At 31.3% G+C, this 25,000-nt stretch overlaps 1 protein-coding gene across 1 annotated transcript in view; it reads left to right on the plus strand.

The window, feature by feature from the left end:
- Positions 1-4,352: 4,352 nt before the first annotated feature.
- LOC119598567 (ankyrin-1-like) overlaps positions 4,353-25,000 on the plus strand; it is a gene marked incomplete at its 3' end in the record, with an annotated part of 28,065 nt that continues 7,417 nt past the window's right edge. Inside the window, exons 1-11 of the mRNA XM_037948208.1 lie at positions 4,353-4,412; positions 9,950-10,034; positions 10,668-10,766; positions 11,574-11,672; positions 13,916-14,014; positions 15,589-15,687; positions 18,641-18,739; positions 19,010-19,108; positions 22,148-22,246; positions 23,458-23,556; positions 24,399-24,497. Of these exons, the coding sequence (XP_037804136.1) occupies positions 4,380-4,412; positions 9,950-10,034; positions 10,668-10,766; positions 11,574-11,672; positions 13,916-14,014; positions 15,589-15,687; positions 18,641-18,739; positions 19,010-19,108; positions 22,148-22,246; positions 23,458-23,556; positions 24,399-24,497 (1,009 nt within the window). The remainder of the gene's footprint in view (positions 4,413-9,949; positions 10,035-10,667; positions 10,767-11,573; positions 11,673-13,915; positions 14,015-15,588; positions 15,688-18,640; positions 18,740-19,009; positions 19,109-22,147; positions 22,247-23,457; positions 23,557-24,398; positions 24,498-25,000) is intronic.

The raw sequence follows: 25,000 nt of genomic DNA on the forward strand, positions 1-25,000 counted from the left end.
ATTATATATATATCTATAATATCATACTATATTCTATACTCTATATTATCTATTACACACATAAATGTTAATCTTAATATTATTTATCTATATATATATATATATATATATTATATACTATCTATCTAACGTAGCAATATATCTATCTTAGTATCTATATAATCTATTCTCTATATCTCTCTCTAATATTATACATGTGATATCTAATATGTATATAATATCTGTAGATATATCATAATATCTATATATATCTATATATATATATATCTAGCTATATATATTACCCACATAAACTCTAATATATATATATATACTATATATTATCTATATAATATATATATATCAATATATATATAACACATAAACCCACAACACACACCATATATTATTAATATATATATATATATAATATATACGCATATATATATACCTCTATATATCAGTATGTGGTGTGTGTGTGTGTGGTATGTGTATATGATAAGTCTCATCTATCATTGTTTTTTTGTAATCACATGTATATGTTATGTATATATCTCTCTATATACGATGCCTATACCTATTTATGTGTATATCTCTATATCTTGTGTGATGTATATGATCAAGTATAATATACATATCTAATATGTATAAATGTATGTATATGTCTATATATGTATGTATGTATATGTATATATATGTATGTGTATATGTATATATATGTCATGTATATGTACATATGTATAAATGCATAAATGCACAAATGCATACATATTTTCCTGGATGTATGTTTGCGTGCATGTGTGTATAGTTATAATCTTCATGTATATTTTAAGATGTGTTGACGTCCATCTTAGTAGTCATATTACAAAGATAGCCCATTAAATGTGTATGATTCGGAACAGATTAGTATTTGTATGATTGTCAGTCACGTAGATATGCCTCTTAGTCTTGTTCTCAATATACTCCAGGGTGGGGCTGTAGTGCTATGCTCATTTGTTGTCATTATATTCTTATCTTACTACCATTATTTTCATTCCTTTGTTTTATATATATATATATATATATATATATATATATATATATATATATATATGCACATATATATAGTATATATAATATATATACTTATATGTGTATATATAAATTTTATGTGTATATAGTTTTATAGAGTAGAATACTGTCTTCTCTTATTTCTGGGACTGCATTCGGGTGCTTTGTAGAAATGATTTCCTTCCAACCCGTGAATAATGTTTTGTCAATAGCTTGCTTTTCGTGTGTGTGGATCTGTTTGGATTCAATAGGTGCGCCTGTGTTTGTTCCTGTGAGTATGTCGATGTTTGCATCTTGGGGAAGCCAACGCTCACGCTAGTCAGGAGTATGTCTGTTGACAAGACTCTTGACAGCACGTTTAGAAACCACGGCTCAGGAGGTTCCGACCCATAATATGGCAACACTGCCCACACTCCGTGAAGGTGCATTTCTATCATTATTTCTGTTATCAGGCATCTTCCTCTATTCATTATTTCTGTCAAATGCTTCACTCTGTTCTCTTCTTCCTCTTCAGTCAGTATCCTTGTCCTCTTGGGAGTAATGAATCAGGAAATTAAATTAACCATCCCATCCCCCTTACCAGATATACTGTATGCATGTGATCTGTTCACCGAGTTGTCTTGGCCCGTATATGTGACCATGCCACCGCTGCCACCATTTCAGAGTGATTTAACTGTAAAAAAAGTTTTTAACCTGGAAACGAATTCATTTATTTTCCACTGATGGTGGAAGTGCAATTTAAAGTCAGGAGTTATTGGAAAGTGTAAGTATCACTGAGGAGCATAAGTATTTGTCGTAATTCTGTAAATGATATCATCAAATATCAAATGATATTAAGCTATAAACTGGATGCAATTGGGCAGTTATGTTATGAAGGAAGGCTAGTTAAAGATATTTTAGATTCTGTTGGTCACAAGGTACCGTCCAATCTCATTTCTCATGAAATCATAAAATAACATCATGGTTACGTATAGTGTGTGATATGAGTCTTATAGATTGCGTTGTGTATATATGTGCATGTGTGTTAACCTAGTATACGTAAATGCAATCATGTATTAGAGTTTCAGGCATTGGTCCTCTCTGAGTGTCGTAAGAGACAAGACACAGAAGAGAGCAAAAACGGGTTAAAACGGTTTGGGATGGTAGAATGGTTAGTGTGATCTTGTGGGGGGTGGTATTCTTATTAGTGTGTGGTTTGGGTATAATGGAATGGTGGGGGTGTGGTTTGAGTATAATGGAATGGTAAGGGTGTAGTTTGGGTATAATGGTGAAATAGTGTGTATGGTTCAGAAATGGAATGGTTAGTGTGTGGTTCGGGGATGGTTATATGGTTAATGACACCCATTTTACTGCAAGATTGTGGTCGGGCCTCGATAAGGGTTACTGTGGTCGGGCTTCAGTGTGTGGGTACTGTGGCCAGGCCTCTGTATGTATATGTCGCTCTGAGCGGGGATGACCAGTTGACCTTGGAGGAAAAGTTACGATAACTGCTTGTTTCCTGACTGTGGCATTTTCCCTTTTCAGATTCAAAACTTGAATGAAGATTCATTTTATAAACATTTCAAGTGTGTGTATGTGTGTGTGCTTTTGTTTGCATGAACATTCCCATGTACACAATATGTATGCATGCAAGTGTGTGTATTTACTTAAAGGTGCATATATATAGTTTACAAATGTCTTTTTCTGTGTGTATGTACCTATGAACATGTGATCGTGTGTTTCTATGTGGATATTTCTGTATGCGTTTATGTAAGTGAAACATGCGTGCACATTTACCATTATTTGTGTATGTGTGTTACCTTCTGTGTATATTACGCATGTGTGCGTGTGCGAGCACGCACGCGTGTGAGTATGTGAGTGCGTGTATGTATGCGTTTGTATGTATAAATGCATAGATAATTGTGTACGGAAATTGTTTTGTTTATAAGAAGGCACATACATGCACACAATCATACCTTTTAGCAGGACGAATGAGTGGCTGAAGACTCCTGCATTGCATGGCTAAGGCCTGCCACCAGAGGACATCCTCGCTCAGCTGGCACGGTAGAAGCAATACCTCCAAGGCTTAATTTCTGTCCACTGCATCCTTACCTCAGGCAGATACAGTATCGACTGTTGCATGAAAACTTTCGGAGCTGATTAACCAAATATACACAAAAAATATGTGAATTCTTATATGAATTAACCTTGTTACTTGCCAGAGGCTTGGAAAGAAACAGCAATTATTAATTGATATATAAATATATACATAAAAAGTTTGAGTATTTTTTTCTTAAGAGTGTGTTGATATGAAACTGAGATTTCATCCATGTTCGTGTTCCAATAATATTTTGTGTCGGAGTCCCACATGGTGACAACGAAAGCATGTTACTGTTGTTGTTATTTTTATATTGTATATTGTTGTACGTCAAGTTTATAACAATAAAGTATTCTTGTGTACTTGACGTTTTATAATCCGCCCCTTTTTGAAGATTAGACTTTCACTTTCTCATTACTTCTATTGTTATTGTAATTCCAGCACTGAATTATTTTATATCCATTATTACTGTTTGACGATCCAGGCTGTAATTGCACTACACTATATTCTTGCGGTTACACATCAACATACGTATATATATATATATATATATATATATATATATATATATATATATATATCTATATATTATATATATATATATATATCATATATATATACCTGTTTATATATATATATATATATATAAATATATATATATATATATATATATATTATATAATATATATATATATATAATATATATATATATATATATATATATATATATATATATATATATAATATATATATATAGTATATATATATTATATATTATATAATATATATTATATTATATATATTATATATATATATATAATATATATTATATATATATATATATATATATATATATATATATATATATATATATATAATATATATATATAATATATATAATATATATATATATATATATATATATATATATATATATATATATATATATATATACATATTCATATATTTATAGATCTACGTATATATATTCATACAACCTGAGCTTAAGTAATTTAAGCAAATTCATGACAAAGAACCACAGCGATCCAAGAGGAGCAAGAAACCTGAAAATGTCAAAACGTGCTACCAAATAAAAAAGGAAATTCTCAGTCGACTAACGGCATCCTGGCTTGGGAAATCTGTGTGTGTTTACAGCCTTCGCGTGATCACTGGTAATCTGTATCATAAGATAAGATAAAGTCAAGGTATGTTTAGTGAAGTCAGGGTTTATCAGCGCAGTATTCCTCCTCCGTTGGGATACCACGAGTTAGGAATGGCTTCCCCAGACACCCAGCTAACTAAACTCGTAAGTACAAATTACAGTAACAAATAAAGAGCAAAGCATGGTGAGATAGAGAAAGTAAAGAGACAACAAAAATGAAGAAAAGACAAAAATAGATTGAAGTAAAAAGATATACCGTGAATATTAGAGACACTGAAAGGAGAAGTATGAATTGACAGGTTAACTTTTAGATGTAAATATGCACACACACACACACACAAACACACACACACACACACACAAAGATAAAAAGAGAGCTAGAGAGAAATGGATACGTGAATACATATGTATCCGTAAACCCACATATACATACAACACCGTTCTTGAGGAAAAACATGTGACGTTGTATCAGCCAGTGCCTTCTAAGAAAATAAAGATAATATGATATTTGAAATGACAGATAAAAAAGGCTTATCTTTCAATTAAATGATTAGAGACGAAGTGAAATCTCGCCAAGAGGGAATAATTATCAACGAGAGATTAGTTGAAAGAGGAGAAGGATAAAGAAGAGGAAAGGAGAGAGAAAGAAGGAAGTATCGACAGAGAAAAAAGATTAAGACTGTGTAACTGCCAGGGCGTAGAGAGGGAAAAGAGAAAGAGAGAAAGGGAATGTCAGATAGAAAGAGAGAGCAATGGAAACAGAGAGATGGTGGAGAAGAGGAAGAGGGAAAGAAGAGAACATCAATCAAATATAAGCAAATTACTTGAAAGAGAGAATTAGATCTGTACTTTCATATATGCTTATATATATATATATATATATATATATATATATATATATATATATATATATATATATATATATATATATATATATATATATGTGCGTGTGTGTGTGTAGGTGTTTATACATACACACATACGCACACACACACACACACACACACACACACACACACACATACACATACACATACACATACACATACACATACACATACACATACACATACACATACACATACACATACACATACACACACACACACACACACACATATAGATAGATAGATAGATCGATAGATAGATAGGTAGATAGATTGATAAATAGATAGATATAGATATAGATATAGATATACACACGCAACACAATCATATATGTATATATATATATATATATATATATATATATATATATATATATAAAATATATATGTGTACATATACATATACACATAAATATGTATATATAGTATATACCAACTCCTGCCCCCTAGCCACCCTGGGGTAATTGGGCGGCTCGGGGGAGGTGGGTCTTGCCAGTCCTCCTCCCCCCAGATAACTCTCCGGCAACGTCGTTGATAAATGGATATGCAGGGGGAGGGGTGCTGTCCTTCCAACCCAAGCAAGGCGGGCTGTGGGTCCCAGTAGGAGGGCAAATGTCAGGGCGCAGGATGGGAGTGAGAATTACTTGTCCTGCTTGCGCCCCCGCAAGCGCCAACCCACCATGTAGCTTGTGGGGCAAAGCCCTAGGGAACTCCACAGGTGGATGGGGGGCCCCACAGCCCACCGACCCCCTTTATTTTGGGTAGTGTCAGCAGGAGCGGTGTGCACGCGGAGTGATCGCCCGAGGCTTTACCTCAGGCAAGCTTTCCGGGTAGGCGCTTGGAAAGCCCGGTCCTTGCGACAGGATGAGCTGTTGCCTCTGCTATCGAGGGAATCAGAGGTGAGAAGACCTGGTAGCAGCACGATCAGTATGGGCAGGTACACCTACTACTGGTCGGGCCACAGTGATGGTCACCAGGGTGTAGCCTAGCCATCTCCAGCTGACTCCAGCCCTTGGTAGTTGAGGTGACACCAGTTGATGAGCGTATTATGGGATTGAGACTGAAGCATGCCTTTGGCTTCACGTCTCTTATTGCTGTATATGCTCCTACTGATGTTTGTAAACTTGATGTGAAAGAGACGTTCTACGCCAAACTCACATCTGTGGCAGACAATTGTTCTGGGCAACATTAATGCAGTATCCAGCTGTGACCGAGTTGGCTATGAGATGTCTGTCATCCCCCATGGCTCAGGAGCTGATCCCAGCAGCGAGAACAACCTCCTTCTCTGGGACTTTGCTAGGTCCCAGAGAATGAGGATCCCTGGCTCCTGGTACCAGCGCTCCAACCTGCATCACTGGACATGCTATAGCAATACAGGTACAGTGGCCAAGGAGATCGACCATATTCATGTTAGCACACAATGAAGGACCCTCCAGAACTGCAGAGTTTACCGGAGTGCTGAGTTCTGTGGTACTGACCATAGGCTGGTCGTGGCTACCCTACAGGTCCACTTCAAAACTCCCCGTCCCTCCAGTGGTGGCACTCTAAAGTGTTTCACTCAGAGTAAGGGAGGAGGAGTGTACCTGTGGGTTCACCATGACAGTCGCTGACCGATTCACAGACTTGACAGCCTGATAGACCCAGTTGCTCTGTGGGAGTTCTTCAAGTGCGAAGCACTTGAAGCAGCCCAGGAATCCGTTGGCATACACCAGAGGGCAAGGCAGAAATCCATCTCCCTGGAGACATTGGAGGCCACTGAAGCATGCTGCATGGCTCGGCTGAATGGCAATCAGGTCTTGGGTCGCTCCTTGGTGTGCAGGGCTTGGACACTACTGAGTAGGGAACAGTTCATCAGGAATCTTGCTGAGGAGGTTGAAGGCCATTTCTTGGTAAACGACCTTCGCCCTGCCTACCAAGCCCTGAGAAAGCTGAACTCTAAGCCTTCCTTGCAGATGACTGCAGCCCAATCAGTGGATGGACGGATCATCTCAAATCATATTGGGGTTCATAAATGTTGGGCTGAGTATTTTGAGCAGTTGTACCAGATAGACCCTCCAACAGTTAGCTTGGATGCAAACAATGTCACAATACCTGTGCCGGACCCACCCATCAGCGAGGAACCTCCTACCCTAATGGAGGTTAGGATGGCGATTTCCAAGCTGAAGAGTGGGAAAGCTGCAGGCATATATGATATCCCTGCTGAACTTCTAAAGGCTGGGAGTGAACCTATAGCTCGGGGCTTGCATACAGTCTTGACTGCTGTCTGGTACCATTCCCCCTGACCTGTTGAGGGGCGTAGTCATCCCTCTCTGGAAGGGGAACGGGGATCGTTGGGACTGTAGCAACTACCGTAGCACTACACTGCTCAGCATACCAGGCAAAGTTTTTGCCCACATTCTTTTGAAACGGAGCCACGAGGCATCAGAGACCAGAGCAGTCTGGATTCACTCCTGGCAAGTCCATAATAGACCAAATACTAAAGCTTCAAGTAATTGTGGAACACTGTCATGAGTTTGGCCGTGAGTTGCTTGCAGCCTACATCGACTTCAAGAAGGCATTTGACTCGGTGTATTGTGAATCGCTATGGGAGATCCTGAGACTCAGGGGAATCCCGACACAGATTATTGGACTAATAGCAACCCTTGATACTGGTACTGAAAGAGCTGTAAAGTGTGGTGGGAGACTGTCAAACTTCAGGGGTGGAGCAAGGCTGTGTCCTTGCACCAACACTTTTCAACACCTATATGGACTAGATAATGGCAGAGCTACTAGCCAAAGTCAGTGTGGAGCAGCACTGGGCAATATCAAGGTCTCACAGTTACACCGTGAGACTGGCATGGGACATGTTACTTGCATAAGCTGGGATTGCCAACTCAGGCTATATGGGCACCTAGCTCGTTTCCCTGTGGATGACCCTGCCCATCAGGTTGTTTCTTTGCAAGACAACCTTGGGTGGAGGAGGCCTGTGAGATGACCCAGGAGGCCATGGCTTGGGCAGCTCGACGAGACCTATCGCGAGGAATTAGAGATGGGCCGAGGGCCTGCCTGGAGACTCGCCACGAGGGACCCTCATGGTTGGAAGCGAAGGGTGGATGCGGCCATGCGCCCCCGTTGGCGTTAGCCCCTTGATGATGATGATGATGATGATGATGATGATATATATGTGTATGTGTGTGTGTGTGTGTGTGTGTGAATATATTTATTTATACGCATATATACATATATATATATATATATATATACACACATACATATATATGTATATATACATATATATATATATATATATATATATATATATATATATATATATATATATATATATATATAACACACATACATATATATGATATATACATATATATAATATATATATATATATATATATATATATATATATATATATATATATATATGTATATATATATATATGTTTGTGTGTGTGTGTGTGAACATATATTTATTTATACGTATATATATATATTGTATATATATATATATGTACATACATACATACATATATATATATATATATATATGTATATATATATATGTATAAATATATATATATATATATATATATATATATATGTATATATATATATATATATATATATTTTTTTTTTTTTTTTTTTTTTTTTTTTTTTTTTTTTTTTTTCAACAGCCATTCATTCCACTGCAGGACATAGGCCTCTCTCAATTCACTACTGAGAGGTTATATATGGTAGTGCCACCCTTGCCTGATTGGATGCCCTTCCTAATCAACCGCGGTTTGTGCCACGGCGGTGACTTCCCCTACGACACATGCGCTCGACTTCTCAATAATATATATATATATATATATATATATATATATATATATATATATATATATATATATATATATATATATATATATATATATATATATATATGTATATATATACATATATATATATATATATATATATATATATATATATATGATATATATATAATATATATATATATATATATATATATATATATATATATATATATATATGTATTAATAAATATATGCTCACACACACACATACACACACACACACACACATAACATACACATACACGCACACACACGCACACACACACACACACACACACACACACACACACACACATACACACACACACATATTTATTTATATGTAGATACATACATATTTATCTATCTATCTATATATCTATCTATCTACCTATCTATATCTATCTATCTATCTATCTATCTATCTATCTATCTATCTATCTATCTATATATATATATATATATATATATATATATATATATATGTATATATATATATATATATATATATATATATATATATATATATACAGACATATAAAGATATAAATATATGTAAATATATATGTGCATATGTATACATAAACATATTTATATATACATACACAGTCGGACGGGCCTTGACGCAATATGTTTATTCTAAAAATCAAGAGAGCGTTTTCTTGTTTGTTTAGTTTTGTACAATACATAATTTTCTAATAACTGATACATAACAAGTACTATAAATAGTGTGATAAAACTTTCGTTAGCTTTATAAATGCATAGATATATTTATATATATTCTAAGGAAATTACAGACAATAGTTTTTATTGGATTACCCGGTGAATTGGGAAAGAGCGCTCTAGGCCTGGTTATCGCGGGCTCCCCTCAGCGACGATTCGGTCCAGATAGCCAGGCCTACAGCCAGAAATGCGTTTATACAAGGCCAGTTAAACCGCCCCTTTTAACGCCGGCCTTTCCCTTGCAGCTGGACCTGGTCAGGGCGGGCGACGCCGAGGCATTGCGCGCGGGTTTCGCCTCCCTCGGCCCGCGCGCCACCAAGGACTTCTTCGGTGAGGCGCCAGGGAGCTCTCATCCCTTCGTCGAAATCTTTGTGTTCATCATCATCCAGTGTCATTTTTAAAAATTGAATTGTGGTGTTGGATTGGTCAGATTCTTTATTAAAGCTGAGTCATATAAGTTGTATATTGGAGAACGAAATCGTATGGTCGGACCTCAAAGGCCTTCGAAAAGAGCGGAGAAAATTGAAAGAACAAGATCTAATTTGCACCTCTCTTCCCCCTCCTCTTCCCCCTTCCCCTTTCCTCTTCCCCCCTTCTTCCCCTCTCCCCTTTCCCCTACTTTTCTCCTTTGCCTCTTCTTTTCCCTTTTCCACTTTCCCCCCCTTTCCCTCCCCTCTCCTCATCCCTCTTCCCCTTTTCGCTTCCCTTCCCCCTTCCCCCTATTCTTCCTGTTCCCCCTCCTGTTCCCCCTTCTTCCCCGTCTTCTTCCCCCTTCCCCTTTCCTCTTCCCCACGCCTCCCTTACCCTTTCCTCTTCCCCGCCTCCCCTTCCCCCTCTTCATCCCCTTTCCTCTTCCCTTTCCCCTTTGCCCTATTCTTCCCGTTCCCTCTCGTCTTCCCCCTCCTCTCCTCCCTTCCCCTGACCTCTCCCCCTCTTCTTCCCCTTTCCTCCTCCCCTCCTCAGCTGAGAAGCCGCTGCATATTGCTGCCGAAGAAGGCCACGAGGAAATAATCAAGATGCTAGTCTCTTTAGGAGCCAATATTAACGACAAAAATGATGAAGGTAAGATTTTATCACTATAATTTCCATTCATATTGGCAACAATGGTGATGACTGTTGTGATGATGTTAATGGATACAGTAATTATGATAACTCTTCAAATAGTGGAGATGATGATTTTAATGATAATAGTAATAAATGTAATGATGATTAATGATGATGGAATAATAATGATGGTGAAAAAGGTAGTAAAGATAATGATAATGATAGAAATGGTAATGGCATTAAAGACAGAATGTTGAGATAATAGAATGAAATAACGATGATAATGATGAAAATAATGACCAAGATGGTAATGATTATGCGTATATTATGATTATTATAATGATGATGAGGGTAATGATGATGGTGATGCTTATGGTAATAACGACGATGACGATAACGATGGTGATGATACTGCTGGTAAGATAATGATAAGCACACAAACAAAGATATAGACATATATATATATATATATATATATATATATATATATATATATATATATATACAAAACATACATACATATATATACATACATCCATAGACATTATCTATCAACGCATACTAAAGGAATACATAGTCACCGATAACATCTGGTGGAATTTATTCAATAGCTCAAATCCTGTCTCAGAAATTTATGTACGATGGGATAATGCAGTAACGCATTGCAATATAGATAAACAATCGATTTACCTTTGCTCATTCCGGGTCATACTTGGAGTGGCAGAGATTCCTTGTTCAGAAAGAGTTGTTACCTATCTATCTATCTATCTATCTATCTGATCTATCTACACCTCTTTTGCTCACCGATTTTCCCTCCCATGCCAGGGTGTACTCCGCTACACTTGGCTGCTGAACAAGGCCACGGAACAGCGGCAGAGGAGCTTCTCACTGAGAGTGCTGATGTGAATGCGGCGGACAATTCGGGTAAGGTTATTTCTTCAGTAAAGATAAAATGAATTTGTCATTCGAGTCCTGTGCTGAACTATATATATTGGTACTTTAGAAATAAGCATCATTATATTTTTATCTTGGTTTTATGAGCGTCAGATCAGCTCATGTAGTGCTATTATATTCATTATCATTATCATTATCATTATCATTATCATTATCATTATTATTATCAAAGCCACTCTGATATATTCATTATGGTCAGTATCGATAAAGGTTTTCTCGATTTCGAGTGTCATCATTACCATCATTGCTCATGTTGCAATTATCAACAACAACAACAAAACAACAACAACAATAATAATAATGATAATAAACATGATAATAATAATAATAATAATAATAATAATAATAATAATAATAATAACAATAATAATGATAATAATGATGATGATAATAATAACAATAATAATAAATAATAATAATAATAATAACAATAATAATAATAATAATTATTATTATTATTATTATTATAATAATAATAATGATAATAATAATAATAATAATAATGATAATAATAATTATGATTATGAAAATGATAATAATAACAATAATGATAAGAAGAGTAATGATTAAAATAATAATGATGATAATCTAAAAAATATTAACAATTATGATAATGACAACAATAACAACAATAATAATAATGATAATAATGATAATTATCACTAATATAATAATAATGATAATAATAATAATAATAATGATAATAATGATAATTATCACTAATATAATAATAATAATAATAATAATAATAATAATAATAATGATAATAATAATAATAACAATAATAATGATATTAATTATAATAACGATGATAAACATAATGTCAATAATGGAAATTATAATGATGATGATAACAGTGATAGTAATAATTATGATAATAATTATAATAAAGATTATAACAATAATAAAGTTAATAATAACAATAATAACAATGATAATGAGAATAACAACAACAATAATAATAATAATAATAATAATAATAATAATAATAATAATAATAATAATAACAATAATAATAGTAATAATGATAATAATAATAATAATAATGATAATGATAATAATACCAATAATGATAATAATGATGATCATAACAACAACGACAACAACAACAACAACAACAATAAAAATAATAATGATGATGATGATGATGATGATGATGATGATGATGATGATGATGATGATGATGATGATAATAATAATGATAATGATAATAGTATTAGGAGTAATTATAATGATAATGCTAGTAATAATAATACCAACAATAATGATGATCATGATAATGATATTGTTATGATGACAGTCATAATAATGATGATAAAAACAATAATGATAATCATATTGATAAAGATGATGATAAATTGTAGCAGTAATAGTTGTAGTAGTAGTAAAAATAATAATAATAATAATAATAATAAAACAAAAATAATGAAAATAATAATGTTTATGACAACAGCAACAATAATAACAATAGTGATGATGATAACAAAGATAATAACATACTAATAATAACGATGATAACAATATTGATAATAATGATGATAATAATTATCATTATTGTTACAGAATAGTTATAATTCTAATAATAATGTTAATGATAATAATAATAATAATAACATTAATAATAATAATAATAATAATAATGATAACAATAATGATTATGATAATAATGTATTAATGACAGTAATAATAATGACAGTGGTAATGATAATGATGATGAAAATGATAATTATAATGATAATTCTAATAATAATGATTATAATACTATCGATAATATCAGTAGTAGTAATGATAATAATAATGAAAATAATTTTCATAATAATGATAACAATGATAGTTTTGACAATAATTATGATATTTATGATAATGACGATGATGATACTAGTAAAAATATGGGTGATTATTATGTTGCTAATAATAATGATAATGATAACAGTAATGAAAATAATGATAATGATGATGATGATAATAATAATGATAATGATAATGACAATGATAATGATAATAGTGATAATGATAATGATAATGATAATAACATTAATCAACATAATAATGATTATGATAATAATGATGATAACATTAATAATAATAATATCAATACTAATTATTATATTATCATCATTATCACTTGAAAAATGAGACACACGTATTTCACATTTTTGAGACGAACTACACACACTTTGCTTCACGTTTATCAATTTATTTCCCCGTTTCAGGCTACACTCCGCTACACTTGGCTGCCCAAGAAGGTCAAGATTCAGTGGTAGAGAAACTCATCGCTAGGGGCGCTGATACGAACGCTAAGGACGATGCGGGTAAGGCCTGGGGTGGTTCGTTCGTAATGGTGACAGGAATTCAGTATTAAGCACCGGTACTGAGCTATATGGCCGCGGTGGCTGAGTGGTTAGAGCATCGGACTCAAGACTGTCACGACGGCAATCTGAGTTCGAGGGGTCGAGTCACCGGCCGGCGCGTTGTTCCCTTGGGCAAGGAACTTCACCTCGATTGCCTACCTAGCTGCTGGGCGGGCAAGCCAGCCCAAGTCAGTTCCGGGTGAATAGAGATGGTGACTCGATAAAAACACCGGGCGGAAGGCAATGGCAAACCACCGCTCTAAATTGCCAAGAAAATCATGGAAATCCATGATCGCCAACGTCCTGGTGGGACAGGGCACTTGAAAAAAAAAAAAAAAAAAAAAAAAAACTGAGCTTTATATATTGGTGCTTTAGATATAGACATAATTATACCTTTCTGTTATTCTAAAAAAAATAATATTTGTATAGCTTTTTATTTTCATAATCACATCAAGTAGTAGTAGTATCAGTATCATTTTTATTAGCATTACTATCAATATAATCATTATTAGTAGCATTGCCATAATCAGCACAGGTGATTGTGAATGTAATATTTATTATCAGCATTCTTGTTATAATTATTATAAATGATATCATTAAAATGTCTTGTAGTTATTAGTAGCATAGCTAGTTAATTAGTAAAACCATGAGCGTAATAGTAATGAGACGAAAGGTAAAATATTAAAACGATGAAAATAATAGTAATGGCAACAGATTATCATTGTTAGAATTATAATCATAATTATTATTATTATTGTTATTTTCGTCGTTATTACTATTATTATTGTTGTTGTTATAATGATAATAATGATAATAATAATAATGATGATAACAAAGATGATAACATACTAATAAAAACGATAATAACAATATTGATAATAATGATGATAATAATTATCATTATTGTTACAGAATAGCTATAATGCTAATAATAATGATAATAATAATAATAATGATAATAATAATGATAATTCTAATAATAATGATTATAACAATATCGATAATATCAGTAGAAGTAATAATAATGATAATAATTTTAATAACACAAATGATAATAATGATAACAATGATAGTTTTGACAATAATTATGATATTTATGACAATGACGATGATGATACTAGTAAAAATATGGGTGATTATTATGTTGCTAATAATAATGAGAATGATAACAGTAATGAAAATAATGATGATGATGGTGATAATAATAATGATAATAATAATAATAATGATAATGATAATGATAATGGTAATAATAACAGTAATCAACATAATCATGATGATGATAATAATGATAATAACAATAATGATAATAATAATAATAATACAATAATAATGATAATGATAATGATAATAATAATGAAGATAGTGATAATGATTATGATAATAATGATGATAACATTGATAATAATAATATCAATACTAATTATCATATTATCATTATTATCACTTGAAAAATGAGACACACGTATTTCACATTTTTGAGACGAACTACACACACTTTGCTTCACGTTTATCAATTTATTTCCCCGTTTCAGGCTACACTCCGCTACACTTGGCTGCCCAAGAAGGTCAAGATTCAGTGGTAGAGAAACTCATCGCTAGGGGCGCTGATACGAACGCTAAGGACGATGCGGGTAAGGCCTGGGGTGGTTCGTTCGTAATGGTGACAGGAATTCAGTATTAAGCACCGGTACTGAGCTATATGGCCGCGGTGGCTGAGTGTTTAGAGCATCGGACTCAAGACTGTCACGACGGCAATCTGAGTTCGAGGGGTCGAGTCACCGGCCGGCGCGTTGTTCCCTTGGGCAAGGAACTTCACCTCGATTGCCTACCTAGCTGCTGGGCGGGCAAGCCAGCCCAAGTCAGTTCCGGGTAAAATAGAGATGGTGATTCGATAAAAACACCGGGCGGAAGGCAATGGCAAACCACCGCTCTAAATTGCCAAGGAAATCATGGAAATCCACTTAAAAAAAAAAAAAAAAACAAAAAAAACTGAGCTATATATATTGATGCTTTAGATATAGACATAATTATACCTTTCTGTTATTCTAAAAAAATAACATTTGTATAGCTTTTTATTTTCATAATCACATCAAGTAGTAGTAGTATCAGTATCATTTTTATTAGCAGTACTATCAATATAATTATCATTAGTAGCATTGCCATAATCAGTACAGGTGATTGTGAATGTAATATTTATTATCAGCATTCTTGCTATAATTATTATAACTGATATCATTAAAATGTCTTGTAGTTATTAGTAGCATAGCTAGTTAATTAGTAAAATCATGAGCGTAACAGTAATGAGACGAAAGGTAAAATATTAAAACGATGAAAATAATAGTAATGGCAACAGATTATCATTGTTAGAATTATAATCATAATTATTATTATTATTGTTATTTTCGTCGTTATTACTATTATTATTGTTGTTGTTATAATAATAATAATGATAATAATAATAACAATAATAATAATAATAATAATAAATAATAATATATTATTATATTATTATTATTATCATTATTATTACTATTATTATCATTATTTATTATTATGATTTATTATTATATATTATTTATTGTTGTATGTTGTTAGTTTTATTAGTTATTATTATTATTATTATATTATTAATTATTATTATTATCATTATATATTATCTATTATATTATTTTATATTAGTATTATTCATTATATATATTATATATTATTATATCTTATAATCATTAATTATTATTATTGTATTATTATTATTACATAATTATTATTTCATTATTCATATTATTATTATATCATTATATTATTATTACTATGATATATGCATATTATATTATATTATGTTATATAAATATCATTACAATTTCATATTATCTATCATTTCTATACTACATTATATAATTATAATATATATAATTAATAATAATATAATAGTATTGATATATTATTATATATATATATTGTATCATTATAATATAGAATAATAATAATAATAATATATAATATACAAATAATAATAAATAATAAATAATAATAATAATAATGATAATAATAATAATAATAACAATAACAGTAAAAAAAATAATAACATTCATAATAACGATAACAATATCAATAATAATGATAACAATGAAAATAATAATAACAGCACCAACAGTAATTATAGTAATGGTGGTGAAAATAATGATAATAATAATATTAATTATTAACATAATAATAATTATGATGATAATAATAATAATAACAATGATAATAATAATTACAGTGATAATAACACCAATGACACTTTTTGTTGTAGCTTTGTCCTATTCGTATATGGGGTCTGGTAGATTTTTTTTTTTTTTTTTTTTTTTTGTGGTCTGACGCCCTTCCTGACGCCAAACCTCTCTATTTATCCGGGCTTGGGACTGGCACTGATTTAGACTGGCTTGCCCAATCAGTGCCAAGGTGAATGATAATAATGTTAATAATGATATTGCTAATGATAATAACAATATCAGTGATAATGACAACAATAATAATAATCATAATAATAATGTTAGTAAGGATAATCACAATAATAATATTAGTAATAATAATAATAATAACAATAATAACAGTAATAATAATAATAATAACTGTAATAATGATAATAGTAATGATAATGATAATGATAATGATAATGATAATGATAATGATGATGATGATGATGATGATGATGATGATGATGATGATGATAATAACCATAATAGTAATAATAATAATAATAATAATAATAATAATAATAATAATAATAATAATAATAATAATAATAGTAATAATAATAATAAAATAACAATAATAATAAAATAATAATAATAATAATAATGATAATATACACATACACACTGTTATGTGTGCGCGTTTGCTCCCCGCCTTGTTATGTGACGCCTGGAAACCTTTGCTAGGCTGTCGGACGCCTGCACCTGATCGTGCACTGCCGCCCACTCTTAATCGATATCGAACGATAATAATGATAGTATTAGCCCAAAGCCGAAGGGCATGGCATGTATATACATGCCATATGTATATGCCATGCCCAATGTGAGTTTACTTTTTTAATAGTTTTTTCAAATAAAAGGCTGTTGTTGTGCTAAGCACCAATGAGCCAATTATTAGTTCTGCCTGTCTTGCCTATTTACCCTTTTCCTTGATTATCGAAAATATTGTTGGTTATCCTGTCTTGCTGTTACTAATGCATATAATATTATAGTAATTATAATGTCTATAATAAGAAAATCACCAGCGATATTCAAAGTATTGGTAAAAAAAACAAAGAAAAAAAAGCGTTTTTCCCGCCAATTCAAGGAAAAGTGAAATCAGGTAAGGTCACAAAGTCTACTAACTGACTTCATTGTGGCTAAGCATTAGCAGAGCTATCTACGTGCAGAGACATTTCATTAAAAAAAAAAAAAAAAAAAAAAAAAAAAAAAGAGCACAGCATTTTCTCGGTGACATTGAGTTCACGATGTCTAAGGCAGAGAAAGCAAAGTGGCACAAACACTTGACAGACTATGAGATGGAAGTACACCCTCTCTGCAATTCGCTATTTCGTTTATCTCCCCGTTTTAGGGTTTACTCCGCTACACTTGGCTGCTCAAGAAGGGGAGGAGGCGGCGGCAGAGATGCTCATCGACAAAGGCGCTGATGTGAACGCGAAGGAAATCGAAGGTATGGCTCGTGCAGATATGCCCGAGGAGATCTCTTCTCGAAGATCACTGGAATTCGCTCTTTGGCACCGTCTCGTCACTGGCGTTTTAGATATAGCCATAACTATATACATTTTTTCTATTCTTATCAGTATAGTTCATATTGTAGAACACCCGTGGCCTTCCTCAGGCTTTCGTTGTGAAATGAGACACATGTATTTCACATTTTTGAGACGAACATTTTTGAGAACACACTTTGCTTCACGTTTATCAATTTATTTCCCCGTTTCAGGCTACACTCCGCTACACTTGGCTGCCCAAGAAGGTCAAGATTCAGTGGTAGAGAAACTCATCGCTAGGGGCGCTGATACGAACGCTAAGGACGATGCGGGTAAGGCCTGGGGTGGTTCGTTCGTAATAGAGGCAGGAATACAGTATTAAGCACCGGTACTGAGCTATATATATTGGTGCTTTAGATATAGACATAATTATACCTTTCTGTTATTCTAAAAAAAGTAACATTTGTATAGCTTTTTATTTTCATAATCACATCAAGTAGTAGTAGTATCAGTATCATTTTTATTAGCAGTACTATCAATATAATTATCATTAGTAGCATTGCCATAATCAGCACAGGTGATTGTGAATGTAATATTTATTATCAGCATTCTTGCTATAATTATTATAACTGATATCATTAAAATGTCTTGTAGTTATTAGTAGCATAGCTAGTTAATTAGTAAAATCATGAGCGTAATAGTAATGAGACGAAAGGTAAAATATTAAAACGATGAAAATAATAGTAATGGCAACAGATTATCATTGTTAGAATTATAATCATAATTATTATTATTATTGTTATTTTCGTCATTATTATTATTATCATTATTATTATTATAATAATAATAATAATAATAATAATAATAATAATAATAAAAAATTATTATTATTGTTGTTGTCTTGTTGTTGTTATCATTATTATTATTATCATTATTATTATTGTTGTTGTTGTTGTTGTTGTTGTTGTTATTATTATTATTATTATTATTATTGTTGTTGTTGTTATTATTATTATTATTATTATTATTATTATTATTATTATTTCATTATCATTATTGTTATCATTATCATTAATGCCATTATTATTAATAAAATTATTATTACTATTATTACTATTACTATTATCTTTTCTTGTTTATTTTTTTTACTATTCTTATGATTTTTATTATTGTCAATATCATTATCATTCTTATTGTTGTTATTATCATTACTATTGTTGTTGTTGTTATTATTTATTATTATTATTATTATTATTATTATTATTATTATTATTATTATTATTATCATTATTATTATTATTATTGCCATTATCATTATCATTCTTACTACTGCCATTATTGTTAATCATATTGTCATTATAATCATCATTGATATTTGTATTATCATTATTATTTATGCTATTCTTCTTACTAACATTATATTTATTATTGTTAATATTATTACCATAATTGATATTGTCCTTATCATTATTACTACTACTACTCCTATTATTATTATTATTACTATTGCTATGATATCATATATATTATTATTACTACTGTTATGAAAATATCATTACAATTCTTCTTCTTCTTCTTCTTCTTATTATTATTATTATTATTATTATTATTATTATCATTATTATTATAATTTATATTATTTTCATCATTATCATTGTTATTAATATTATCATTATCATTATTACCAATATTATCACTATCACTAATGATAATAATAATAATAATAATAATAATAATAATAATAATAATAATAATAATAATAATAATAATAATAATAATAGTAATAATGATAATGATACTGAAAATTATAATAAAAATACTAATGATAATGATAATAAAAATACTACTACTACTAATAATAATAATAGTAATAATAATAATAATAAACAATATAACATTAATAATAATAGTGATAATAATCATAACAATAATAATAAAATAATAATAATAATAATAATAATAATAATAATAATAACAATAACAGTAAAAAAAAATAATAACATTCATAATAACGATAACAATATCAATAATAATGATAACAATGAAAATAATAATAACAGCACCAACAGTAATTATAGTAATGGTGGTGAAAATAATGATAATAATAATATTAATTATTAACATAATAATAATGATGATGATAATAATAATAATAACAATGATAATAATAATTACAGTGATAATAACACCAATGACACTTTTTGTTGTAGCTTTGTCCTATTCGTATATGGGGTCAGGTAGATTTTTTTTTTTTTTTTTTTTTTTGTGGTCAGACGCCCTTCCTGACGCCAAACCTCTCTATTTATCCGGGCTTGGGACCAGCACTGACTTAGACTGGCTTGCCCAATCAGTGCCAAGGGGAATGATAATGTTAATAATGATATTGCTAATAATAATAACAATAATAACAGTAATAATAATAATAATAATAACTGTAACAATAATAATAATAATAATAATAATAATAATAATAATAATAATAATAATAATAATAACAATAAAATAATAATAATAATAATAATAATAACACAAATAATAATAATAATAATGATAATAACACAAATTATGATGATAATAATAATAATAATAATAGTAATAATAATAATAATAATAGTAATAATAATAATAAATTAATAATAATAATAATAATGATAATATACACATACACACTGTTATGTGTGCGCGTTTGCTCCCCGCCTTGTTATGTGACGCCTGGAAACCTTTGCTAGGCTGTCGGACGCCTGCACCTGATCGTGCACTGCCGCCCACTCTTAATCGATATCGAACGATAATAATGATAGCATTAGCCCAAAGCCGAAGGGCATGGCATGTATATACATGCCATATGTACATGCCATGCCCAATGTGAGTTTACTTTTTTAATAGTTTTTTCAAATAGAAGGCTGTTGTTGTGCTAAGTCACCAATGAGCCAATTATTAGTTCTGCCTGTCTTGCCTATTTACCCTTTTCCTTGATTATCGAAAATATTTTAGGTTATCCTGTCTTGCTGTTACTAATGCATATGATATTATAGTAATTATAATGTCTATAATAAAAAAAATCAGCAGCGATATTCAAAGCATTAGTAAAAAAAAAAAAAACGTTTTTCCCGCCAATTCAAGGAAAAGTGAAATCAGGTAAGTCTACTAACTGACTTCATTGTGGCTAAGCATTAGCAGAGCTATCTACGTGCAGGGATATTTCACACAAAAAAAAGAAAGAGAAAAAAATGAGCACAGCCTTTTCTCGGTGACATTGAGTTCACGATGTCTAAGGCAGAGAAAGCAAAGTGGCACAAATACTCGACAGACTATGAGATGGAACTACGTCCTCTCTGCAATTCGCTAATTCGTTTATCTCCCCGTTTTAGGGTTTACTCCGCTACACTTGGCTGCTCAAGAAGGGGAGGAGGCGGCGGCAGAGATGCTCATCGACAAAGGCGCTGACGTAAACGCGAGGGAGAACGAAGGTATGCCCGAGGTGATCCCTTCTTGCAGATGACTAGAATTCGCTCTTTGGCACCGTCGTCACTGGCGTTTTAGATATAGCCATAACTATATACATTTTTTTCTAGTCTTATCAGTATAGTTCATATTGTAGAACACCTGTGGCCTTCCTCAGGCTTTCGTTGTGAACACCAAGGAAAATGACCGTCAACTACTTCCAGATATGCCTGAGGTGGTTTCTTCTGAAAGTATTACACTAAATATATTGGTGCTTTAGATATAGGCATGATTTATACTGTTCATACTCCTGTTTTCATTATCATAATGGTTATTATTGTTATTGATTTTTTTCCAATCTATATATTATATAATGATAATAATTAAAATAATAGGAAAAATGAAAAGAACATTTAAAATGATAACAAAAATCCTTATCATATTCATAATGATTGTAACCATAATAGGAATAACAGTGATAAAAGAAAAAGTACTACGACTACTTGCTATTCTTTTCATCACTATCATATGGATAATGATAATAATGATAATGATATTGACGAGAAAAAATATAATAGTAATGATGATAATAACAATGATGATAATAATAAAAATAATAATGATAACTATTGGGGTCCCTGGAAACACCACGTGAGGGAAAATGTGATACTCCTTTCTCCCTCTCTCACTCTCCTACCCTTTGCTCTCCTCGCCCTTTCTTTTTCCTCTCTATCTATATTATATTTTTATGGTAATGTAATAATGATAATAATATTAAAATAACATAATCTTTACTAGTAGCAAATATCAATAATCATTATTGCTATCATGATTATTATAACAATGATGTTAATAGCAATTTTAATAATAGAAATGATTATCACATGATGGTCATGACAATAATTGTATTAGTAAAGACAATTAATATAATGATAATGATGATAATTATAACAGCAGTAATATTAACATTGATACTACTACTGCTGTTAATAACGATAATCATTATAACGATCATAATGATAATCACTAAACATGGCCACAGATAAACAAACACATACATAGGTGTGTCTGTTCCTTTGTGTATTTATATGTACCTATTTATGTACACTGTTGAAGGTCAGTGATCACACCTATTGAACAGAAAACATATACTATAAAAATAAAAGGTAAAAGAAGGCACAAGTATTTCATATACTTGAGTTGAAGCTGCACACTGCATTTTGCTTATTCGTTCCAGAGTACACCCCGTTACACTTGGCTGCTCAGGAAGGCCACACGGCGATGGCAGAGGCGCTCATTGCTAAGGGCGCTGATTTGAACGCGAAGAACAACGCTGGTAAGGCAATTTCAGAGAAGGTCGAGGTGGTTCTACAGTAGAGATAACAGGAATTCGGTATTTGGCACAGATATTAGGCTAAATATATTAGTACTTTAAATATGGATATAAATATGTTTTCCTGTCAGTGTTATCGTTAATAGTTCAACATCTCCTATGCTCTTTTTTCACTATTAAACATTTGTCATTATTACTGAAATAATTCCGCTAACTTTATTATCAATATCACATTCATAATAGGTTTTCCTGATTTTTTATTTAATAATTATCTCTATCGTTATTATAAAGATTATTTTGTTTGTGAAAATCGTTAATCTTGTAGTTATTGTTAGTTACCATTACTGCATTTATTACAGCGTTACTTTTACTATTATCATAATGGTTATTACAATAATTATGGTTATCATTAGTGATATTATTATTAGTATTACTATTACTGTTTTTATCATTATGATTATTATTTAGTTTTTTTTTTACTACTATTGTTGTTGTTATCATCATTATCATCATCATCATCATCATCATCATCATCATCACGTCATTAGTTAGTCTACATATGTCAAAGAGAGTCATTAAAATCATATTTTCGTGTATTGTTTTTCTGCAAAAACAACAAACAAACGACAATGTATGTATACATGTGTATACGTACCCGAAGCAGAGCGTACCACTAGAGGGGAATGGATATAAAATATAATTGTAGAACTCTTATATTTAAAAAATATTCCCCATGAAACTTCGAGACATGTCCAAGACGTGTTAGAATGCATAATTGTTTCTGATTTTTTCCCCATATTTTCCGAGAAATTATCAATCCTTTTCCCCTCGCCGTTTTCCCCAAGGGCTTACACCGTTACACTTGGCGGCTCAGGAAGGGCACAAGGCCACGACAGAGAAGCTCATCGACAAGGGCGCAGACGTGAACGCGAAGGAAGCCAGCGGTAAGGCTCTTAGAGGTGTTTCTGAGGACGTTCCTTCTTGAAATTCGCTCTTTGGCACCATCGCTGACCTACATATTCCGGCGCTTTAAATATAGCCATAACTATATATATGATAATAATAATAATAATAATGCTGATAATAATACTACTAATAATTATAATAATAATGACAATAATAACAGATGATAATAATAACGATGACAATAATAATAGATGATAATAATAATAATGACAATAATAATAGATAATGGTAATGATGATTATGATATCGATCATAATAACAGTAATGATAATGATAATTTTAATAAAAATAAAAGTAAACTTTGCTAATATTAAAATTACAGCGCTGAGCATGATAAAACTAATGATAAAACAATAAGTATGATAACGTAATGAATAATAATGATATGAAGAATAATTATAATAATAATAATAATAATAATAATAATAATAATAATAATAATAATAATAAAATAACGATAATAACAATAGAATAATAATCA

The sequence above is a fragment of the Penaeus monodon genome, chromosome 41 (assembly GCF_015228065.2).
Source record: "Penaeus monodon isolate SGIC_2016 chromosome 41, NSTDA_Pmon_1, whole genome shotgun sequence".
NCBI classification, from domain to species: domain Eukaryota; kingdom Metazoa; phylum Arthropoda; class Malacostraca; order Decapoda; family Penaeidae; genus Penaeus; species Penaeus monodon.